This window comes from Propithecus coquereli, unplaced genomic scaffold (genome assembly GCF_000956105.1).
Source record: "Propithecus coquereli isolate 6110/MARCELLA unplaced genomic scaffold, Pcoq_1.0 Scaffold177, whole genome shotgun sequence".
Classification (NCBI taxonomy): Eukaryota; Metazoa; Chordata; class Mammalia; order Primates; family Indriidae; genus Propithecus; species Propithecus coquereli.
Window position 1 is genome coordinate 3,717,968 of NW_012142412.1, and position 25,124 is coordinate 3,743,091.

At 40.3% G+C, this 25,124-nt stretch overlaps 1 protein-coding gene across 2 annotated transcripts in view; it reads right to left on the minus strand.

The window, feature by feature from the left end:
• Positions 1 to 25,124, minus strand: part of NRP1 (neuropilin 1) — a 135,149-nt gene that overhangs the window by 51,798 nt on the left and 58,227 nt on the right. For both annotated transcript variants that reach the window (XM_012642190.1, XM_012642189.1), the window contains exons 4-6: positions 23,802 to 24,029; positions 17,735 to 17,890; positions 15,821 to 15,987 (exon numbers count right to left, since the gene is read on the minus strand). In XM_012642190.1, coding sequence (XP_012497644.1) covers positions 15,821 to 15,987; positions 17,735 to 17,890; positions 23,802 to 24,029 — 551 coding nt within the window. The remainder of the gene's footprint in view (positions 1 to 15,820; positions 15,988 to 17,734; positions 17,891 to 23,801; positions 24,030 to 25,124) is intronic.

The following is a 25,124-nucleotide window of genomic DNA, read 5'->3' on the forward strand; positions in this document are numbered from 1 at the left end:
TAAATATTAGGTTATTAAGTACGTAATGCCTGATTTCCTTAAGTACTTAGTTTGACAGTTGGTATCTCTGACATTTTACTCTGACACTTCTTGTTTTATTTTTATTGTGAAGGTACATCCTCAGTCTTTCAAATGCACATTTTGGCTTGTGATTATCTTTTAAAATTTTTTTGTATCAATTTTTGTGAAAACATGGATAAATTAAAAATTTATGTTATTTTTGAATATGAGTTCCATCATAGAATGCAACACACACAGCTCAAAATATCGATGAGATGTTTGGGAAGGATGTGGCTAATGAATGCATAGTATGTCGATGGTTTGACAAGTCCCATTCTGGTGATTTTAATCTTGAAAATGAGCCATGTGGGTGACCTGAGACCAAGGTGGGTAAGGATGAGCTGAAAGCTGTAGTGGAGGCAAATCCATCTCAGCCTATGCATGAATTAGCAGCAAGGTTTGATGTTACTATTCCAACAATACTGGACCATTTGAAACAAATGGGCAAGGTAAAGAAGCTAGATAGATGGGTTCTGCATGAATTAAATGAGCATCAGAAGAGAAATCGTCTCAAAGCTTGCCTTTCTTTGCTGTCATGACATAAAGGTGAACCATTTCTACATGGTATTGCTACGTGTGATGAAAAATGCATTCTTTTTGATGATTGCAAGCATTCAGCACAATGGCTGGATAAACGTGAAGTTCCGAAACAGTCCAAATCTGAGTATTCATCAAAAAAAACTAATGGTGTCTGGAGGTCCAGTGCTGGTATTATCCACTACAGCTGCATGAAACCTGGTCAAGCAATTGTAGTGGATGTCTACTGCAACCAGTTGGATGAAATGATGAGGATGCTTGTGATTAAGCAGCCAAGATTGGTTAATAGAGACAGGCCAATCCTCTTGCAAGACAATGCTTGACCGCATGTCGCACAAACAATTCTGCACAAACTACAGCAGCTGGACTTGGAAACTCTCTGTCATCCACCGTATTCACCAGACTTTGCTCCAACTGACTACCACTTCTTCCAGGCTTTGGACCACTTCTTGCAAGGAAAAATATTCAGTCTTTAACAAGCTTTGGAAAATGCCTTTTGTGATTTCATCACCACTTGCTCTCCAGGCTTCTTTGCCGCTGGCATAATCAAGCTACCATTAAGATGGCTAAACTGTGTTGATAGCTTGGGCGCACACTTTGATTAATTGTACTGCTTCTTGTTTGAGATATAATAAACTACACTTTTGATTTGAAATGAGACATATATATAAATATGACCTAATATTTTTTTCCCTTAGTTATTTAGGTACTTGGGGTGTGTGCCTGTGTGTCCATGTTTGTGTGCACACGTGCCTAGTTTTGCCTGTAGTACCTAGATTATAATTCCTTTCAAGGAGGGACAGAGTCCTCTTCATTTTAAATTCACCTATCCCCACATATAGTGCCTAATCCTTAGCAGATGCTCAATAAATGTTTGTTGAATTTAAATTCAGGGCCGTCTGGGACTGCCAGCCAGATCTGAAACTCCTTTCTTCCAAACAACAGCCAACTGCTTGTCATTAAAGTCAATATTAAAGTGTTTGAGCAACTAACTCGTACTCAAGCTAGGAATGTGATTATTCTTATCTTAGTATTTATAACTGCAAATATTATAACTAGTCATAAAATTTCCAATGCTTTGAAAAGCAGACTGCTTAAAATCGAAGTCTGCTAAATGATGAGTTCCATTGGCCAGGTCCACGCCGTATGAAGGTTTCCTCGTATTCCTTTTTATTTATTTCTCAAATGACCTCTCGTTAACTTAGCTAAGTGTCTCTCCTCCTGGAAGTTATCCCAAAGGGCAGCATAGATTAAATAATGTTTTCACTTATGTCTATCATAGTCTAAATACCTCACTCAAACTTTTCAACTTTCTTATTTTAGAGCTAAGTTATTTGCAAGCATGACGTCCATAGGATATTTATGTATTAGATGTTTACATATCTGGTATCTTAGACTCCTCCCATACCCTTCCTGTATTTTTGAAAATGTAACAACAGCAAAATTTCACGGCATCACTATAGGTTGCCATGGTTTTACCTAACATGTGATCTTTATAAGGTGTCGGAATTAAAGCTTCGTGTGGCTGAGAAATGAATGCGGATTTCAGGCCTTTTGCAATCTTTGTGTTTCTTTGTCTCATGGTCTCTGAGAAGCAGCCTCATAGAAGTTCTAGAGGTGGCTCTGCAATGCGACAAGGCCATATTACACCTTTCCAAGGTGCAGTTATGGACACACATTCGTCTTTCCAGTCTCTGGGAAGTTTAAAGACATTTTCAAACCTAGAAGACCAAGAAAATATTAAATTGCATATACTGGTAACGTATATTTTTGTTTCAAAAGCTGTTGTTCCATGCCACCCATAAAGGTTTATCTGCACTACTGGGGTGATCCCTAAACGACTCAAGATAAACACATACTTGTACTCAAACAATGTCTGTCTATTCCAGCACAAACAAGTGACTTGTTGATTGTTAGTTTTCCAGTAAGTCATGCCTTTAATTTTTCTCCCTTCCTCTACGCGCTTGGTTTCAAAAACAAACACAAGGATGAATTTCTGGAAACTAAAGACTTGCAGATAAGGGTGATGGTCTAAATCAGTCACTTGGCCTATAAACTTTGACAGCATCTTTTTACACCCATTTTTTGTGTATTTTCCAGTGATCTGGGTGGGCCTCTCCCGGTAATGAGAGTTTCATGTGCTGATGGAGAATTTGGAAGTGCAGGTGTCTGAGAAAACTCCTCTACTTTGGCATTGAAAAATCCAGCCAGGAGCTGATGGGATTACCAAGATTAAAGTCGGCCACCCGCCTAAGGTTATAACGAATGCTACCCTGGAGACAGGAACGAAGAGAAAGAACAGGCCGCCAAGGTACAGCTGGTTGTCAGAAATTGTGTATAAACAGTTAGTCTCTGAAGGAATGCCAATCATTCCTGAGAACGGATGAAATGAACTTCTCGATTTAATATTTGGTCAACTGCAATTTCCCTGTTGGAAGCTTACCATTCAGCCAGGAAGTGTATACACTGATTCTTTTCCGAAGATCACTTACAAGGGGGATGGGGAAAGCCTTGACAAAAATGGATTTTCAAAGCATGACTCCCTAAGAAAATCATTTGTAATTAAAATTCACAACTGATAGAGCTAAATAAGAGAGAAATGTTATCCAATGATCAATGATTTCTGGGCTCCTCCTAGAAAGAACACTGTTCTGTGCTTTGAAGACATCTGTTCCCTTCGCCATCCAAATGCAGTCAGTGGACAGAGCTGCAAATTCTTTCCATGTTCTGGGGAAAAAAAATCTATCTATATTAATTTCATGCATTTCAGCCTGGGTCACATGATGGAAAAAATGCATCTGTACAACTTTCAAACCATAGAAGCACAAGCACAGATGTTACACTAAAAACATTGTGTTATTCCTTTCCTAGCACTGCCTGAAGTCCTTAACATAATGGAAGCGGTGACTTGCATTTATCCACTGGAACCATTCTTGACACATGGTTGGGTACATTTATTTCAACCACATACTTGGAGGTGACAAGAGGTAAAACTTTCTTGGTGAACAGGGCCATGCTGTTATATGTGCGGTGGTGGTGGTGTGAGTATACATGTGTGTGTGGTGGGGGGACAAGGGGATAGTTCTAGACAGAAAAAACAGAAATAAGGGACATATTTGGAAAGGCTAAGAAAAGACATTCCTTTCATGCAACCTTCCGGGTTTTAAACAGCAGTAAGAATCTTGTCACATTGCCATCATACTTTTAGATGCAAAGTTAAGGATTAAAACACATCACTTTGCATGATTTCAATAAACTGCTAGTATTTAAGAAGAAATGGAAGAACTGGTTCTTAATCTGTTTGAATTATTTTTGATAAAAAAGATTTAAATGGAGATGAATTTTATATGAGAAACATAAATATTCTAAATCGAGACGCTTTAAAGAAAGATAAGTGGATAAACAGATGTTCATATTAAACCTTTCTGGAAAACAGCAATGTTCTTCCACTAAGGGAACTGGATTATTGTATTACAGAAGTTGATAATCGGACCCGAATTTCAGCAAATACAGGTTGAACCCCAAATCACCTCTTCCTTCCTCCTTTTTCTTGTTGTCCCAGTCCCCAGAAGACACTACGAATGTCCAGATGGAGGTCATGTAAGATTCTTTCCATGTTTATCTCAATAAATGAAATTCATCTATTTACTAGCAGTTGATTTTAGAGGAAATATCACGTTAAAGAAGAAATAGCATCATCTGATTTTCCTTTACATGGTAAATGATCGTTAAATGAATTAATTCTTACCATCTTGGTATTGGAACTTTCCAAATATATAACAACATCCTTGTGAATGAATATAATATTTGGAAACATACAATACGACTAAATAAATGGTATAATGTGTGCATTATAAAAGATTGCTGATTGAGACTTGCAATGAGTAGCCTGGATTTTTTAGGCAGTATTTAAATAACTAGGCCAGTAAAATTCTGCATATTATACTTTCATTTTTTAAGATTGAGAACCTAAAAAAAAATTCTTCAGTATTTCACATTTCATACTATTTTCTAACTTCTTTCTATTATCATGAGTATTTCTTACTGGAAATTTGATATTTCATTTCCAGATTCTCAAACTTAAGTCTCCCTCGAATTTCTTGCACATGTAGGCATTAACTTGTGTGCCTACCTGGGAGCTACCTGCATCAGTGTTAGCCCTCAGTAAACAGAACAAGTCTAGAAGGATAAGACACAAGACAACTGTAATGAATTTCTTCATACCGCTAGATTCCTGGGGCTGTATTTTTTTCCTCTTCCCTTTTCTGGGTTAGTATTAAGGCCTACAGAATTGAACGTGATATTTGTCTTCTTAAGGAAGGGAAAAAGAGTGGGTTTTGGCAGGACTTTAAGGTGTGAACAGTCTGCAATGGTGGGTAAGCCCATGCCTTACAGATATTTCCTTCAAAGATTGGAGAGACATGAAAACGGAACTGTCTGGGCTTCATCTTATCTCCCCTAGTGGGCTGCACTTTCTTGCAAGCTAGCTCAAAAGAACCAAGGAAAACAGGCCCCCCTAGTGAAGTTTCTATGTGAAATCCTCAGAGAAGCTTCATGATGAAGCCCACCTAGACAATTATTTGATCTAGAGAAAAAAAATCTCCTTAATTTAAAAAAAGTGCAATGTGCTGCCTCACATGGTCATCAATAAGTGTTTAAAACAAATTCCAACTATGTTCCATATATTTATATTTTCATCTTAGGAAAGTTCATGGCACTAGCTGATAGAATAAATTTATTTTTAATAGGATCACAGAATTATAAATGCTCGAAAGGACCCAAGAAGCTGTCTGGTCCAATCACCCAGTCCCTCTGAAGAATTCTGTCTATAGCCTTCTCCGGCTTGCTAAAAATAAATAAATAAAGGAGCTGATTTATTTATTGTTAAATCGAAAAATACGTAGTTCAATGTTTAAAGCACTAGAATTGTAAGAAAAATAAAACTTTGGTAGAATTAAGACATCATTCTCCTGAAGGAAGGCAGTTAGAAGAACGCCATAAATGCATTTCTAACCCCTCGAGGCAAAGAGAGCTGGGAAAAAAAAAGGCACAAGTGCATATGTGATTATACTGAGTCATACCACGTGCAATTAGGCTTGAATGCTTACGCTGTTCAATCGTTGGAAATATAAAAGCGTAATGCATTTTATTACTATTGGGATTTATAGAGCATTTTTAAATTTAATCTACTTTCTTCTCTTTATTTGAACCTAGAATTGAATGAGATTAGATGGCTGAGGAAGGGGAGGAAGGAGGCGGAGAAAGGAAGTAAGTTTGTGTGTGTGTGTGTGTGTGTGTGTGTGTGGGTGGGTGGGTGGGTGTGCGCACGCTCCCGTCTGTCTCTGTTTCAGGTCAGCATCCAAAATTGTTATTCTGATGTGGATCAAAATGGCCATTTTGATGTGGTGCTTTCAAATGGTGCATTAAACGTGAACTACACGAGGTCACGGAACCCCCACCCATGCACGCCAGGGCTTTGGAATTTCCAGGGTGCACCGCTCTCTCTCACCTTTGGAGAAGATTGCTCAGCACGTGCTAGAAAAGTTTCATACTCTGGGTGTTGCCAATTCTGAAGAACACACTTTTTTTTTTGCTCTGGGGCTTTCCAATTACGATATGAAAGTTATTTAAAGCTTAGGAGTTGGTGTGTTACATTACATGCCGCATAAACGTAGCCGGCGCTCCTAAACGTGAGCGTTAATGCACTCTGTAAAGGTACAATTATTACCACCGGGGCAGAAATCAACAAACCCCACCAAAGGAATTTCTTAAAACTACTATCATAAAATCTGCGCATGTTATGGATTTCATTAACATTTTCCCCGAGGATTCCCAATTGTATAATAACAGAAGTTCTTTAAATTTTAAATACAACAGACAGGAACAGCCTTTCATCCAAAACAGATGTGAAACTATCAACCTTGCCTTCTTATTGGTTCACAGATATGAAACTGGCTGGTAACTGATAGCTCTTAATGTGTTGTTGTTTAGGTTACAGAAATGGAAACTCAATATTATTTTTCCCAATGAAAAGATAAGTTAGTAAGCAATAATCTCTTCAACCACAGTTCCTTATTCTTGATTACATTTGAAGTTTAAAAAAAGAAAACAACAAACCTCTGATTTACATACTGCATAAAATCTAAAATAGGTAGGCAGAGGTCAGTGACATACAACATTCTTATCTGGAGGGATTAATTTCAGTCTTATTTTGCCGAAATCTTGTCAATGATAACTTGCAATTTTACCCTATTTCCTTTTCTTAATCCCATCCATATCTGTGCATTTTTGAGACCCCAATTATGCAGTCTTCTAAAATAACATCTGTATTTATTTAGCTAAAAACAGTTCACTTTTAAAGGCTAAAAATAGTGAGGCTTAAGATAAATAAGCAGGGAGATTTATGATGCTATTTTCCTGCACAAGGTAAACAAACACATCCGTATTTTTGGAAAACAAAAGAACTACAGTTCTGTTCAAACAATATCTACAAGCAGTAACATCTACAAGTAACAATATCTACAAGTGGCAAAACCCAGCCAAGCAACAAGTTACTTTTTCTTTCGAAAGGGCTGACTAGTCTGATTATTTAAAAAATGACTTGATTAGGATTTGAGCATCTTCTATACCAGTGATTTTCAATTAGTGGTTTTCCTCAAAGTCTGGAGACATTTTTGGTTGTCGTGACTGGTGTGTGTGTATGTGTGCTACTGGCTTCTAGTAGGTAGGGGCCAAGGATGCTACTTCATATCCTACAATGCACAGGACAGCCCCTATGACAAAGGATTGTCCAATCCAAAACGTCAGTATTGTCTACACCAGGAGACCCTGCTCTAAGACATAGTCCAATCATTTAATTAAAGCTTCTGCAGTGGTGGTTAATTTAATAGACATCATTTACCAATCACCAGCCAGTAGGGATAGACTGAAATTTAAACATGCTTGCTTGGTCTTCAGCTCGCCACCCTTAAAAGGGACCCAAATCCATTTTCACATCTTGTTACAATTGAGTGGGAATAAGGATGCTAAGATTCCAGTCCAGGTTCTGTCTTTAACTTGCTATGTGGTCTTGCGAATCACTTAACCTCTGAACCTATGCAAAATAAGGAATTTAGACCAAATAATGATGCTTGCGTCTCTTTTAGCCTTAGACTTAAAGTTGAGATATCCTAAAAAGAAAAAAAAATCTTCTTTAGACTATAACTATGAATGTTGGTTCAAATAGACACTGGCATCCAACAATAAAAAAACAGAACTGTAAGTAAAATGGAATGTTCATGCTACATAGCTTATTTATTTTTTAATTCTAATTCTATCTAAACAATTGTGGTTCTTTCACTATTGTCTTTCCAGTAATGCTTCATCATAAAAATCTAAGAGGCGTCTTCAAATGTCATGTATTTTCTTGAGGGTGTGTTGACATGAAATACTACTTCTTAGTAAAGCCATTCAACTGATTTCTTAAACTGAATTAAGTAGTCAACTTGACCAAAATGGTTAAAATCATCTTGATAATTTCTACAAGACAAAACAGTTGCTTAAAAATATCCAAATGACGATCTCTCACGTTGGCAGGGTTGATTTTTTTTGAGGGGTGTTGCCCCGGTTCTTTGGCTCCTGGCTTGAAAGAATCACAAGCCGGGCCAGTGCCACGGAGTGAGGACAGACAGGAGCAACTCACACAGCAGCCTTTATTGCAGGCTTTTCAGCACAGAACAGAAAGCGAAAGTACGTTTGCCGGAGGTGAAATGGGGCTATCTCCATGAGTGAAGACCCTGGGGTTTTACCACACTTCTGCTTTTATGTCTACGCCTTATGATATGCTAAATGGTGGGTGGAACATTCATTTTCCTGGGAAAAGGGTGGAGAGTTCTTAGAGCTAAGGGCTCTCCCCAATTTTATTCTTATAGGGTAACTTCCAGGGGTTGCCATGGCATTTGTACACTGTCATGGCTCTGGCAGGTGTGATTTTTACTATGCTAATGTATGTTAATGGGGAAAAGGTCACCTTTGGACATGAGCTCCTAGTTTCTGCACTTGCTCCTGGCCAGGAAAAGTCCCTAACTGCAATTCCTGCCCTTGTGGGTTAGGTTCGAAATACGCATTGGCCTCTTCGTTTTTGCCGCCTCCTGTTTTCCCGTGGTTAGCGCTGTCCACCTGCATCTGTCCCTAACAATGTGTGCATCTGCCTTCCCCAAATCATACCCTCCTTAAAAAATGGCAACAGAAAAAAACCTCAGAATTGGATCCATCCCTTTATATTTCCTTCAAGTGACTTCCTGTAATGTGAAAAGCCAAAGTCCCAGAGACAGCATTAGGAAAAGTTCCGCAGGAGACAGAAGATTTTGGAATATAGACTTCCCGGGTAGAAACCTCGTCACGGGTAACAGACCTATGACGCATGAAGGATGGGATGTAAAGCATTTGTTCTATGGAGGAAGGAGAAACAATGCAGAATTGGGGTAAGATCACCAAAAGCTCACCTTGGGGAATTTTTTAAAGCAAATTGTCTCCTTTCTAGATGAATGTTTTGGCTAACACAGCATGTTAATATTAGTTGCAATAAACATACACACTCAGCACACCTGGGGAATACACATTCCATTGAACAGCTGTATTTTCCCTAAATTTGCCAACACTCTATTTTACATGTAGCATTCCACATTCGGGTAACCCAGTGAGCTATTTTTGTCAGTTCTCTAGTTACAGATTTATAAAGTATCATTTTACTGTAATTTCGGCAATTTACTAATGATCTGAATGAGTTAATACACCCCCTAAAGTGTCTGGCTTATAATAGCAGAGTGTTCACAGTCAGGACAGCCTGGCTTTATATATGTTATGGATCAGTCAATTGAGCAGATGGAACAATTTTGAATACAACATTACAGATTAGAAACCTGCTAGAAACTGGCAATTTTACAAAAAATCCAAACCTATTTCATAGGAGATACCTGTTCCACACTCAACACATTAACATCAGAGAATGAAAAGATTTGTCCAGAAAGTTTAGGAGGAAAGAAAATTATATATGAAACTTTTTAAAATAAATGATATTCTAAAGGTTTAAGATTAACTGCTTTGGTTTCCACTTTCAAATTTTGGGAGATTCTAACTTTAAAGATTAAAAACAAGGGTTTCAAGCCACAAATTTTTCTGATCAAATAAGCAAGCGCTCACTTCTCCCACCTAAAACTTGATAAAAATGTATAATAATACCGCTTGTTAGAGGAAGTATTTCCAAGGACTCCTGAGTTATTTCATTTTATTTGGTGCTTAATGAGGGCCCAGCCAGCTCCTTCTTAGTTCCTGAAATCAGGTCTATGCCTTTAAATTATCCTTTGTCTCTATTGTCAGCAAGTTGTAACAAACAAGTCAAGTTCTGAATTGTAACAAGGGCCACTTTGGGAAGTTTCTGGTAGCAAAAACTCACGGCTCTGGATGGGATGTTGGGAGAGCACGTTGGGTAGGTAGCAAACCCTGAAGGATTGAAGGAAGGCCCCCAGGGCTGAGGTCAGGAGCCAGACTGTTGGCGGGAGAGGCTCCTCTGTGACCCTCAGGCCTGATGACCCTGCCATGCTTGGCCATCTCTCTCTGAATACTTGGCACGAGAGTCCCTGTCCAGAGCACTTCAACTGCAAGAGTGTGAGATGAAACACTCACAATCAGAATGGCCAAAGGTCTATGCAAACCTCAGCTGCACCCTGGCGCGGTGTCAGATCCAACCACAGTGGTGATTCACCCACTGTCCCTGCCTGGACTTGTCACTCAGTGCCTACTGACTTGCTTCCCAAGTCCGAGGAAGGAAGTCCATTTGCATTGTGTAAGAGCAAGATTTCCCACAAGTTCTATCTTTTCCCGAAGTCAGACTTCGGTGAACCACTTAACCTGTCTGGGCCCCAGTTTCCTCAAATGAAGATGGGGATAAAAATCTCTGGTCCACTTACTTCACCTTGTGAGACTAAAATAGGATGTGTATGAAAAGGCGCTTTCATAAAGGACATAAATCGTATGCATTATAGAAACATAAGATTTTGTTTTCAGAACGTGTCTCTCCCAATTAACTTTAAAATCCATAAAGCAACCTAAAGGCCACTTAGATTTGACCAGTTTCACGTGTTAAACCTGTAAGGGGGGCATTTCCCTTTTTTATTTTTCTTTTTGGGACAGAGTCTTGCCCTGTTGCTCAGGCTGGAGTACAGTGGTGTGATCATAGCTCACTGCAACCTTAAACTCCTGGGCTCAAGAAATCCTCCTGCCTCAGCCTCCCGAGTAGCTAGGGCTACAGGCAAGCACCACCACACCCAGCTAATTTAAAAGAAATTTTTTTTGTAGAGATGGGGTCTTGCTATGTTGCCCAGGCTGGTCTCAAACTTCTGGCCTCAAGTGATCCTCCCACCTCGGCCTCCCAAAGAGCTGGGATTACAGGCGTGAGCCATGATGCCTGGCGGAACATTGACTTTCTTCGACGCTATTGTTGTGAGGGAGTAAATGTGAATGTGTGTGTATGTGTGTGTGTGTGTTGTTGTGGGTGTGTTTTGACTCAGCTCAGCCCATCTCCCTACCACACTAAGGGCTTTTGCTACTGGTGTCTGCTTTCAAAGTTCCTTTAGGGAGAAAATGGGGAAGACTTTAATATTATTTGAGAAAAACATATAAGGCAAAAGGAAAATGTGGAAACAAGCTTCCTCAGAAGGTTACCTCTAGCTACTCCTCTCTTCTGGAACTTTCCTTCTCCTCATACCTCAGAATGAACATCTGTACTAGAACAGGAGTGAAGAGAGAAGGTGCTTCGGCCTCAGGGGCTTGCTTATGTATTCTTACAGTCACAGACTGTCTTCCTGGAGGTTTCCTTCTTCTGTGTGATTAATCCATAACAGGGCTGATTTACCACACCAAACAGGATGTGGTTTAGAAGCCAACTGCTTTCTGCTCCTCTGGCATAAGCAAAGGCATAAATAATCCAGTCCCACAATTTTTTCCACAAGAGACAATGCCCTCAAATTTGGAGAAGAGTAGAGTTCCAGCCCCAGTTAGTCTGTGAAGTAATTCCATTTCTAAAGTCACTGGAGGGTGTGGCAATCAGTTAGGCCCTGGTGCCATTTTCATTTCTTCAGTCCACAAAGTTCACATCCCATCCAGGCATTGTGTCTCCTGCCTTTTTTTTTTTTTTTGGTCTCCTGGCATTTTAATCACAGAAAAGTCACAGTTGTTTTGAGGAAAGCACTCCCAAGAGCTTTAATTAAAACTGGAAGGATAAATCTGTTTACAGTGTGGTGAACACTACCATTAATAAAACATTGAAATAGTTAATGAATTAAATTCTGCTTTGTGTGTGAATGGCTACATTTAGGATCCACGAGAGCATGTCTCCTGAACGGACACAGTATGCTAGATACTTAGTTTGCAGAGATGAAAAGGAAAAATTGAGACTGCATTTTCCTGAGATTCATAGTATCATAGTATCACTTTATAGTATCCAAGAACTTGAATGGCGTGAAAGCTACATTATCTTTATTTTATAGGAAAAGAAACTCAATTTCAATGGATTTAATGGCTTGGGTCTCTCGTGATGTGCTTGAATAGTAAGAATTTTTATTGCATCCTTTATACACTGAGTCTTTACTCCAGAGTAAGAAAAAAGATTAAATTAATAATAAGAAAAGCAGCTCTACGACACAGAATACAGCATGGAATACTCTGGGAAAAAAGGGGGCAAATTTCATAGTGTGATTAACTCTGCCACTGACAATGAAGAGTTTTTTTAGCTGCTCAGGATATGAAGTGGCCTTTTGAGCAGGATATGGCTGTGTGCAAACCTTCAGATTGGGACTTCCCTTCACAATCCTTCTCACTAAAAGGGCTCCTTGACTTGTTTTTAAGCTTTCTGGCAGACAACAGATCTCACAGGAAGCACCAAGGTGGACGTTCATATCCATGGTTAATGATGCATTGTTTTTTTATGTCACTCAGTAATTTCCTAGAGAAAACAATGAGAACCAAAGACTGTTCCTGTCTTGAAGGAAAGCCAGCTCCCAGTATTGCCTTATTAATTTAACACATGCAAGTATTTGTCCTTGTTGTTGCTACAGCAACTTGCTTTGTGGGGGCATATTTCATGCAAAATGTGAAAAAGCCGAAAAAGAAAACAAATGTCATCTGCATACTTATGTGCACATAAATAGAAATGTATGTGCGCAAAAGTTCCTGTGATTAGAGGTAGCGCCTCTTGCCCTCCATCTAAATTACGCTGTACTTGTTGGTTAATTTATAAAACATCTATCCAATGAAAACAACAAGCCAACCGCTTCCAAGGAGTTTCAGAAAAGCTGGAAACACATGAAATTATTCATAATTAGGTGATGGGTGGATGATAACAGCTCCTACCACGTAGACAGACACAACAAGCATGTAAATGAGCCCTCTGAGCCCTGAAGGGAAAAAAAGTGATAATTTTACCTCAAGGTGAACCTGAAAGCTAAGCTTTGTGACATTCAACTTTCGGAGGGGATCAAGGACCAAGGTCCCTGCATTTTAGGTTTAGCAACAAGAAGCACCCAACCCATCTCTGAGCGAGCCTTCCCAGCACGAGGAAAAGTTTGCAGAGAGGTGACTGATGTTGCATAAAATAATGCTTGGAAGTATATGAATGGTGATGACTGATAACGATCCTGCATACGGTGGCATAAAGCACAGTGCTGGAGTGGGGCAGACCTTGTTTTCGAGCCTCATCACTAAGTGGCCTTGAGCATTTACGAATTTCTCTGAACTTCATGTCATCATTTTTTTTCTTTTCTGTTCTTTCTTTCTTTCTTTTTAGATAGGGTCTTGCTCTGTCGCTCGGGCTAGAGTACTGTGGCATCATCATAGCTCACTGCAGCCTCAACCTCCTGGGCTCAAGCGATCCTCCTGCCTCAGCCTCCTGAGAAGCTGGGACTACTAGCGTGTGCCACCATGTCTACCCGGCTAATATTTCTTTTTTTTGTAGAGATGGGGTCTCGATCTTGCTCAGGCTGGTCTTGAACTCCTGGCCTCAAGCAGTCCTCCCGCCTTGGCCTCTCAGAGTGCTAGGATTACAGGTATGAGCCACGGCACCCACCATGTCATCATTTTTAAAAACACAGATAATCATATTTCCTTCCCAGGACCGCAGTGAGGATTAAATAACAAATAAGTCAAGAATTTAGCGCAGGGTGGACCACATAGCGAGCACGCCAAAATGGTGCATATCCTAAGAATGGCCCAGTGGTCATTCTTACTGTTCACCAAATATTTCTAGCTCTCCTTCCTCCAGCAGAAGTCTGCTGGCCTTTGGAAGTTAAGTGTGGCTGTGCGATGTGCTTTGGCAACGAGATGTGGGTGGAAGTGCTCTGCCAGGAGAGCCAGCATGATTCGCCACACTCTTTCTCCCTCTGCCTTGGGGACAGGCAACATTTTGGAGGACAGTGGCCCCCACGGTCTGGGTCCTAGTGTGAGGCCATGTGGAGCAGACTCCAGCTGGCGCGGCCACGGAGGGTGTGGCATGAGCTATAAGGAAACCTTCTCATTTGGGGGGTTTGGGTTACCACGCTTCTCCTGACCACGCTTTCTCACTGACAGAAAGAGTTGGATGACTTGAGGTTTTTTTTTTCCTTCTGGGACAATCTCAGATTGTGCCTAACTGAAAATGATGTAAACTCTGTCCTGTTGACAAATGCTTTGAGAGAGTCTGTTCTGTCTCCGTGTTTCTACTGACAGAGGATTGCCTTGCACAGAAGAATTGCTACAGCTGCAATTTCAGAACCCCGGCAAGACCACCGTCCCTACATTACTGAGCTCTCTCCATTACCAAGAATAGGACCACATTGCCATGCAAATGTGCTTAGTCCTGCAAAACGTCAGCTATCCTCTAGAGGCACGGCTGTCAATCACACTGAACTGTTTGTTGGTTGGAGGATGTGGAAAAACAAGTTACCAAGAGCTATTTTGACACAGGCAAATTCATTTCATGTCTGACTTAATCCAGAGCTGGATTCAGCAATCCGAAGGTAAAAGTCTCATCTTTTCTCACCCTCTACACATTTGTCTGTGTTATCATTTTAGAGGTTAGCATGAGTTCAGTCTCCAGTAATAGGCTATTTCACTTTAAGTGTATGTTAAACTAATATTGACCTTTCCAAAGTAAAACAAAATCTGGTATTTGTGCTCAAAAGACTGAAACAGCAATAGATGTGGAAAGTAGAGGATTAATCATCTTGGTGGTTTTTTCTTTTTTTTCTTGCTCAAAAACTCTCTCTGGGAATTAGTCATTTTTATATATCTAGCAATGGATGTAAGATAGGCTCTGCCTGTTCTCCTGAAAAGGAAGCCTGGATCCTTCAGCAAATAACCTTTTGTATAATTTGCTCAGAGTTTAACCCAGAGATCCAGATATGGATGTTTCATTTAACAATGGGTCAAATGCTCATGAACATGAGCCTCAGACCTCGTGTGGGAATATCCAGAGGTCAAGGCTGGGCACGGGGAGTGGTGCTGGGATGAGATGGGGCCAGATCGGATTGCTGGGACATGGGGACAGTGCGAGGGTTGGCGGCAGTCGAGGAGGGACTTGTGGGGGTATGTATGTTACGACAGGGACAGGAATGTCAGAGCAAAGTGAGGACAGCAGAAGCAACATCATTAATGAGGACACAAGTATGCACATTCCATACATACCCATGAACGCACAGTCAACAGAGACCAGTGCCTACAACGCAACCCAGTCTCGAGTGTGTGGTGTATCGACCTATGTGGAAAAATACACTCCAGCCTCCCCTTCCCTTCTTTGAATGGACAGAAAACCCTATACTTGGGAACAATTATTTCATGCACATCTATAAACAGGATTAACATCAAGGACATCAAAATTTTGTCTAAGTAGGAAGCCTATTAAAAGAAAATGTGTAGTAGTTGGGAAACATCAGATCTTTTAGTTGTTGTTAAAGTTGAGGCATCTGAACCCAAATTCTGTAAAGAGTAGCATCTAAGTATCTGAGAAGATGAATGGTTTTTCAGGGATGTCCCCTGGGCCTGCTTTTCTCTGATCGTGTTGTGATTGATCATTCAGCAGTGATCACATCTTATGCCCACTATTCTCTCTTCTCATTGGAGGGCCTTTGAAATGGTACTGGTTTTTTTCCCCCCACCTTTTTGGATGACCCAAACCTTCCCCAACTCTAGATGCGCCAAGTCAGAGGCTGCATACCTGGATCCACTCCCTGTAGGAGTCCTCGCCAGGGGTCCACCCGTTCTCGGGGTAGTTGAGGCGGGAGCGCTCTGCGGACCAATTGGTGCTATACTGGGAAGAAGCCGTGATTTGGTCAGAATGAATCTCTCCTGATTCCATGCCCAGAGCTTCCATGCATTTGAAATCTGAAGAGAAAAATAGAGCTCAAAGTCATCAAAACATAGGAGAGCTAAGATGCATTTTCCTTTTTAGTCTGGCGGACTAAAGCATTCATTCACTCAACGTCTTAGGAAAGGTGGCCACAAGGGACCCATTGGAATGTAGCATGAATACTTGTATTTTCACAGCAAGGTTTAAAAATAAGGCTATGAAGATCATAACAGTGATTAATAATGTTCTCAAGGAGACCTAGGTTGACAAAGATACTATTTGAAATTTACTAGGAAATTCTGATTTATTTTCAAAGTGGAGTGTATGTGTGTGTATATATATGTATGTACCTATCATATGGGTATACACCAAAATTTATATTTAAATAAAATTTTAGTTTTAAATTATTTCCTCCAACATCTAATAAATCAGAAAAAGACTCTATGTCTATTTACAATTCGTACTCAATAGACAGTAGATCTTAGCTTTCTTTGAAATTCCTTGGAATTGGTCCCTAGACCATGTCCTTCTGAGTCCTTTGTTCTCATGCTCCCTGCCCCTGGCCTGGTCATGATTATTAACATAATTAGTTTATTTTATTAAAACACAAAAGCATCCATCAGGGGTAAGCTGAAGTATCTTATGGCCCCAAAGAGCTCCACAGTTTTACAACATAAAATAATAATGACCACAACAGTAGCCATGAGTCATTGAAACTCGCATCCCATTAGGCCTGGCAGGCTCAGTTTGATGACATCAGGAAACAAGGAATTAATGTTAGGACACTGTTAACCCAAAGCAGAAAAGCAAAACACAGCTTTTGAGATTAAATGGAAGATTCTGACCCATCCAGAACATCTCAACTAACCAAAATTTCACATTTTCTAAACTTACTATCAAAACAGGTAAGGTTTTAGGGCATAAAAGGTTTTCTTCCACTGGTTTCATACTTTTAAACTTAGGTTTGTTATTTTTAATATAAAAAATTATTAACAGCCCCCTCCCATACACAGATTAATTACTCTAACAACTGAAGCACAAATGAGATTTTTGAAATTTCATTGACCTCTTTATTTTCCAGTGAGATCTGGAAGAGGAGATACTAGCATATCGGTAAGAAGACACTGGCCTATCAGTAGGACATGTCTTCAAACACCCCTTGTCCTCTCCCTATGTTACGTTTACGTTAAGCCTGGTATCTAGAACTGATGAAGCCCACAGACAACTTATTCTTTGTTCTTTCAGTTTTTTCCCTTGGGTTTTTAAAAGAGCTGAGGACCTCATAAACTTTGAGCAAGGGTTGAGTTAGTTAAGTTGGGTATTTTAATAGGACACAAGAAACATAATGGCTTCCCTCAGGGTCTCCCATGACCAAAGCCCCATGCATTCTGCATGACTGCTCTGTCGGCGAACTATTGCAGATTTCTTCTTATCATCTGCAGCCTGTCCTTTTATGATTCTCAGCCTATGACAAATTGGAGGGTGCCAGTTGAGTGGTCTGGTCAGGTTTCTTTGTTTCAAGTCACCGTTTTGCCAGTTCGCACTTTCTCACGCAATTTCAGAGGTTCACAGGCAGGCTTCTCATCTACAATTTTGTGAAGCGAGTACACCAAATAGTTCTTTCTATTGATATTCATAAAAAAACATTTCAAAGAGAAAAACAAACACCTGGCACCCCAGCTCACAAAACATTTCTTCCGTGTTTCATGTGGCCGCAGGTGTGTGAGGAGCAGAACGGGGTAGTGTTTACCACAGGGCTTTGCAAGATGAATAAATACTGACCTTCGGAGACACTGCTCTGCAAGACACTGTAGTTTGCTGAGAAACCTTCTTTTGCTATTGCACTGTCAGTATAAAAAACCATGGATAGAATGCCCGAAGAGGAACGGACACGACCTGGTGTTTTCTGTCCACAGTAGCGCCCAATGTGAGGGCCAACTGGAAAGGAAGAAAGAGAAATGTCAGAATATCTTTTCCTCTACAGCAGAGGCAAGAATTACCGTTTACAAACACGGGTCCCAGCAGAACCCAGAAGTGCTTTCTAACCCAAAGCAAGTCTTCCCTGGTTAATTGGTTTGCTGTGAACATATTGGATTGGGTTTGCGGAGAAGATTTCAAAGTGGGCTCAGAAGGGCAGTTACCGGCATAACCATGTTCCCCAGCGAGCAGAATTGTTTTCAGGAACAGAATCAAAATGTTTGCTTCAGTTGCAAAGAATGAGATTTGGGCTGGCTAAGTGGCACCGTGGCATTCATCTCTGAGGCTGAACGGCGTACACAACCCAGCACGGAAAGACTCCAGCTAGGCTGTGGTCACTGAGCCCTCTTTGAGTTACCTGTCCTCACTTCTCCTGCCCTAGGGCAGATGCTGGGGATGGCTGATGTCCTGGAACCAGAGCAATACCTCAGGTCTGATCCAGGACCGGGCAATCTCCATTTCCTTCCCCATTCCATCTTTTAGCCCGGCCTTCTCACTATGATAAACATCACAGGCTTGAACAAAGGACAAGGGGTCATGTCCTACTCAAGGCTTTGTCTGAAGACTAATTAATAATTTGCAACAATTTTAAAAGTTAGAGACTACCAAAGCCAATCATTGATACAAAATAGCAAGTTATAATCTAAATGAAACAGAAATGCATCTTTCTGACTTCTGGTCCGGTTTTTTTCTCTCCCAAACCAGAGAGGTGAGTGCACTGCACTCGTGCCAGTGGCTAAGAGATGGCTCAAAGCAGCCATGTGACTGTGTACACGAGGACACGCAGTGTACCGAGGCAATACATGATCAGGAATACCGACTCATGTATGTTAAAGTCAAACTGCTGTTTGGCTTAAACTGGCCACACCTTTGTTGAAGCACTCTACGCAAACCGTGGCAATGAGCAATTGTGAGTTGCCTTGTGAATAGTGCAGAAGCCCCCTGGACTTGGAGAGTTTCCCTGTCCAGATCAGCAGCAAGCCAAAAAAAAAAAAGAAAAAAAATTCTCTTTTTTTCTAGGTTTTTTTTCATTGCACATATGGTAAAAATATACCAGATGGTTTGGGCTTAGAAGGACAGTCTGATGTGGACTGTTTTCCCCTCCAAGAAATCCATGGTTCTGTGCATTTCAACTAAGAATTATTGCTTTGTTTAAGGAAGCACAGTAGGTGGACCTTTCCCTGGAGGGAGGGGCCTTCAACAGGGATGTGGTGTTTCACGGCCTGTGTGTGCAATCGAATGCAGAATGCCGCTGATGAGAGCTCCACGTGTGATTGCAAAACTGAACCGCGCAAGAACTGATCTCCCTGGAGCCCCAAGGACCAGCCCAGTCCCTAGCAGGCAGCAAATCTGAGCACCCTGCTTTTTAGAGCGTGTAGATCCTTGGCTAACAGGTTTTCATCTCTTGGTCAATCCTCCAAAAAATAAACAAACAAACAAAAAAACCTAGACCCAAACAAACACCCCCCCCCCAAAAAAAGCCAAACAAACAAACCCAGACCAAAACAAAACAAACAAAACTCAACTAAACCAAACCCAAGTCGTCCATATATTTGAACAATATGCAAAATGGGTTACTTTGAATACTTTATAACTTCTCAATGTGTTTGACATAACTGATTTGACTGAATTCAAAGAGTTTTCTCTCTACTACAACCCCTCACTCTTCAGGACCGAACATTCTGTACGCATAGACTGTTTTATCAGGAAGAACACCAGGGGGTGGCCCAGTGAGAGCGGCTGATACGGATTACTACACACTGTCATGGACAATAGCTTTGCAACATGGGAAGCAAACGTTACACTGGGCTTCCCAGTTGGCAGGAGAAAGCATGCGAGAAGATGAAACTCTTGCTGTTTTTGGTTTCTCTTCAGCTTTAATTCCGGCCTCAGAGTCTCCTACAAGTGCTGGATGTGGCCTTCCCGGCAATTTTTTTCTTCTCTGTGGAGCTCAAAGTCGCCCATAACATATGCATGAAAATATCTTGCTAGGGCCATACACTTAGGTCTTTCCTTTTCTCAAAAAGAATCTCCTTTCTGGTCTGCAATTTTAAATGGGAGGCTTAGAGTCCATTCATACTGCTTCACTTTTTTCTCCCCCTCATTTGAATTCCATTAGTGTGGCTTCATAATCTTTTTCTTTAGTTTGTAGGCAAACTTTTACATCCCTCATCCTTGGGGTCGCTCTCTGATCACCACAGACACTGACCTTCCCAAGAATATAAGCTCACAAGGAAAGCTGTGATCACCCCGTGGAAGCTCTGGCGGCATAGCTCGCCCCTCCGCCATCGCGCAATTCCTTTGGGGAGGGTGGAAGGGGAGACGCTTTGAAAGAGCAAACAGAAGAGAACTTGTCTAATGCAGACTCATAATTTAGAGAGTCTCCATGACTCACTGGTTTATAATGTTTAAGACAAGCTGGGTAAATCTGCCTTCTGTCCTTTAGAACATTGCCCCCGGACAGCAGCATGCAACTCTCTTTAGGAGCCCGCAAGATAGGAGAGTGAAAGGCTTTTTCGACTACAATACAAAGAAGTATTGAATTTTCCTGAACAACAGTGAGTCCTCAGCCTAGCAAGCTAATGCAATATTGATCTGAGCGAGAGTGGATGAAGTGCTCTTACCCCGTCTCGTATGTGTGCTCATTTGTGTATTTATATGAACACAGCTATTGGATTTCCTATTTCTTGTGATTGTGGACCCAAAGGCCAAGTGGAAAGATAAGTGGAAATTTCACCAAAACAGAAGTATGATCCAAAAGTTGAACTATTGAGGAATTTAAGCAAGCAACATGTGCCAAGCTATCACTTGGGGAAGAACAGAACTGTCATGATCAGATCTGATCAGGTGTGGTGGCGATAGAGTATTTGTGCTGTTTAAAAGATACACCTGCAACAGTGAATGGTGATACCATATTCTTTGTATTTTCCCATTAACCTGTCCAATAATTACAACCCTATCTCAGAATCAAACGATTTGGCTTTCTGCGACCTTTTTATGTGAAAAAATAAAATCAATGATCTACTACATAGATACTATTTAAATGAGGTATTTTGAATAATAAACAAAAAAGGGACTCATTTCAAAGGTAAAAACTAGGCCATTTATACTTTTATTAAATTAAAAAAACTTTTTGGTGCAGAAGTATCTGGAGTACCAAAAATAAACTTTACAACTTGTCCCCAGGAAAAAAAAAAAATTGGCCGATTTTTACCTTTCCCTGTGGTTTTAGGAGGTTACTTTAAATGTAAAAGTAAACAAAAAACAAACAGAACTCAATCTAGCTTTTAGGAAACTTATTCCTGAAAAGGCTGATCATTTTTGGAGGACAGGTGACAGCTGCGGTTTCAGCCCCTTCTGCTGGCTGAGGCAGAGCACTGACTTCACCTGCACCAGCACAGTGGGATGGAGCCACCGTCCAGCACAAGCACTTGTGACACCAACCAGGGCAGCTCTCCTTGGCTCTTGGTCTCAAAGTGTATGTAACTCTTCCCCACTTCCTTCAGAGCTGCTACTTGCGAATCCCTAAGAGCTTCAAAAAGAGTGATAGATGGAGATGCGTATTCACAATACGCGTGCTTTGATTTCTGAGTTTTGTAAACTCAGAAAGTTTTGTAAACTGCTTTGCTTCAAAGTCGATTTGAATCAATGGGTAGCTTTCAATTACTTAGTCATTTAATTCAATGTTTATGATAAAATGCAACATAAAATCGCTTGACGGTTAAAAGCCTTCAGCGCCTTCTGGTTGTTGTTTTTGGAAAAGATATCAAAGACTAAAAGCAATTTTGTTGGCAGAGGCACTGTATGTGTTGAACTACTACGACAAAAATGTTTCTAGTGCCATTGACAAAACACCCAGGAGGACGTAGTCTCTCATTTTGCCTAAAAAAGAGAGCTGTTATGTTGGTGCAGGCTGGACGAGGCCAGGTAAACATTAGCAGCTATACAAATGCACTCTTCATATTCCAAAGCCAGTTTTCTCTGTGACTAAGTCAGATGCACCATAGTTGAAAACATGGGCAAATTGAAAGGCTGATAACTCCTACTGTTAATTGTTCCTCGCTTCAACTCAATGATTTTCTAGAGCCAGAAAATTACTGTGTTGAAAAACCCTTGACACTAATAACAATGTGCCTCTTTCTGAAAGTATTCTAAATAAGTTGGTTGATTGGACCTCCTCTTCAGATGTCAATTTAAATGAAAGTTCTAGAAAGGAAGGCTGCAAATTTGGGTTGTGAACAAATAAACCCATTATTAAATGTTCCAACTATTGTTACAACATTATTATAATATTGTTTTCCTAATTATTGGATTGAATACTTGGAAATCCATCAGCATTCTGTTTGGGCAAATCTCATTACTTAATGAAGGAGTTTTGATAAGATCACCATAATCTTATTTATATGATAAAAGAGCAAAGAAGATATTAAACTAATGTTAACTCACCCATTTACTTCAATGACAATACAAAGTTTCTCTAGACCAGGTTTTTCTCTAATGCTGTTTACTATTGAGGAACATAATTAAATTGAATTACTCTGATGATTTTAATGTCATTTCAAAGATTAAGGCAATCTCCTTCATATTATACTTGTTCTTCGTTGACAATGTATTTAAATATTCTTTGCTCCAACTTTAGAATAGCTGACTCCATTTTATAGATGGTTATGCATCTCTAAGTGCATGGCCACTAAGAACTTCCAAGCTACCCTTTCTGATCTGTGTAGCATATGCTCTCTAGAGAAATCTTAATATTAAACCAGACTAAACACAAGACAAGCAATGCAGCTGTGACAAATTATTTGATATTATCTCCCTCTGTTTAGAATTTGGCTGTGTATTTTTGCCATTCACCTTCTAATTCAGAAGGACCGAATGGAAAACTTTCATTTCGATGTCCACACGGCCACCGCCTCCAAATCTTGGCTCAAATGTCACTAACCTGACCACCCTGTTTAAAATTTCAACCCACACCTTCCCTCCTCTAACTTCTCATTCCTTGACCCTAGCTTTACTTTTTTTTTCCCTTCATTTTTTAATAATACTTTTCACCTTCTAAAATTTCATGCACATAATTCATTTATTTGTAATGTGCATTGTTTATTTTCTGATTTCTTCTGGCAGAATATAAACTCTACAAGGGCAGCATCTTTGACTGTTTTGCTTAACTAGTGGCTAGGACAGAGCCTGGTACATGGCAGGTGCTCAAGAAATATTTTTTAGATGTACAAATTAATTTAGAGGATTGAAATGATAAATATAAATGATGTATTGAGGTGATTCAAATTGCCAAAGATGAAAATGCTGTAGAGCGCATGCAAGGAGTCTATGTTAGGAATGCCCAAACATTCTCATTGCTTTTCCAAATTTTTAAATTTTTTGGTAATGTAATGGATGCATGTTTTATCCTTAAAATGTTACCAAGTACTTAACCTCTCTGGCCATCAGTCTCTGCATTTGTGCAGAGTGAGTGGTTTAATTTAATTCATTTCTTAAGATCCTATCCTCTGACAGTCTATGATTTAATGACCAGTAGACAGGTCAGTAAAATGAGCAAAATACTTGAGTGAAGAAAACTATGCGTTGGTCCCAATTCTATCACAAAAATAGCTACGAGGTCTTAATCTTTCATGGCCTCAGCTTCCTTATGTGTAAAATGAAGGAATTGGACTAGATAATTACTGAGGTCCTTTTGAGCTCACATATTTCATCACTGGTCTACATAAAGAGAGTTGCCATTTTGCTTTGTTTTCCCTTGTCCTTTTGGGCTACTTTTTAAAAAAATGATGCATGTGTCATGACACTTATAAAAGGATCCTGGCGCAACTTCTCCAGGTCCTTCCGTTTTTGGGGTGCTTCCTGTCATTCTTACCATCGGGGAATCCATCCCAGATTTCTAGCCGGTCATAGCGACAGAACATCCCTCCTGGAGGATTTGAGTCGGGCTCCAGGTCAAAGCTTTCAAATTCCAGGATAATCTCCGACATCTTTGGCGCAAAGATAATATAAGTGCATTCAAGGCTGTTGGGATATTTTTCAGGGAACCCAGGGGACTTTATCACTCCACTGGGCATTGTATAGTTCTGGGAACACTCAGGACCTACGAGCAAAAGAGAAAAAGGAGCAATGTGAAAATCCCACTTAAACAACTTCACCAAAAAATAACCTGGGCCAAGATGGAATATCTTTCTAATAAAAGCCCACCGTTAAAATCACTGTCCTAATCATGCATTAGTCAGCCTTTTCATATTAGTGAAATAGGTATGGAAAGTCAAGTTCAGATTTATTGTATTCACCTTAGTTTTCCATTTGTGTGGAGCAATTTAAAGACTTCTGCTGTTGCAGGGGGAAAAAAATGACAAATATAAAATCATGTGGGAACAGTGAATGAGTAAGCTGCAGAAATCTCGACAGAGCCCTAGAGAAATAATTATAGCCCCTTCAAGCTTAAATCTTTAAATCTTGAGGCTGACAGCCCTTTATTGGTGAAATAGAACATTTACAAAGGTGAGGGAGAGAATTCAGTGGAGGGAGTTTGGGTTTCAGATTCCTACACCAGTGACTCAGTAACTCTGCCAGATGTGACCTATGCCTCTTTGACAAACTAAATGTGAAAGGTAATTCGTACATGTACCCAGGGTGAGTGACTCATTCTGAGTGGTGTTGACACAGGTGTGCCGCTAAAGTGTGGCTGTTAGTGAGGGCACGATAAAATGGGATTACAGGCCGTGATGCCGAAGTCACCCGATATCAATGCTGACACCTAACCTTCCCCGAAGTATCGGATGCAGGATGCCGTTCTACAGCTGCTCGTTAATAGATGTGTGCGTGTGCGTGATGTATATATTTATAATGTGTAACTTTAATAACTGTTCAGTGTGATCAAGACTTTACAGATTATGGCGATTTGTCATTTAAATTGGTTAAGAGCATCCATGCGTGTAGTGCAGGTTGACTTTATGCCTGTTGGAATGACCACTGTTTCAATCCACTTTATCCAGCACAGAATAGGGTGGTATTCACTACACAACTGAAGAACTGCCTGTCTACACTGACATGAGAGTATCAACTCTGCCCTTAGTACCACCGCCACTGCCATGATTTTCAAATAGCTACACTTATGGCTCTCTGTGAATCAGAGAAGACTTGACCCTTTTGAATTTCAGGGTATGTTCAATTCGACAATTCTTTTCCT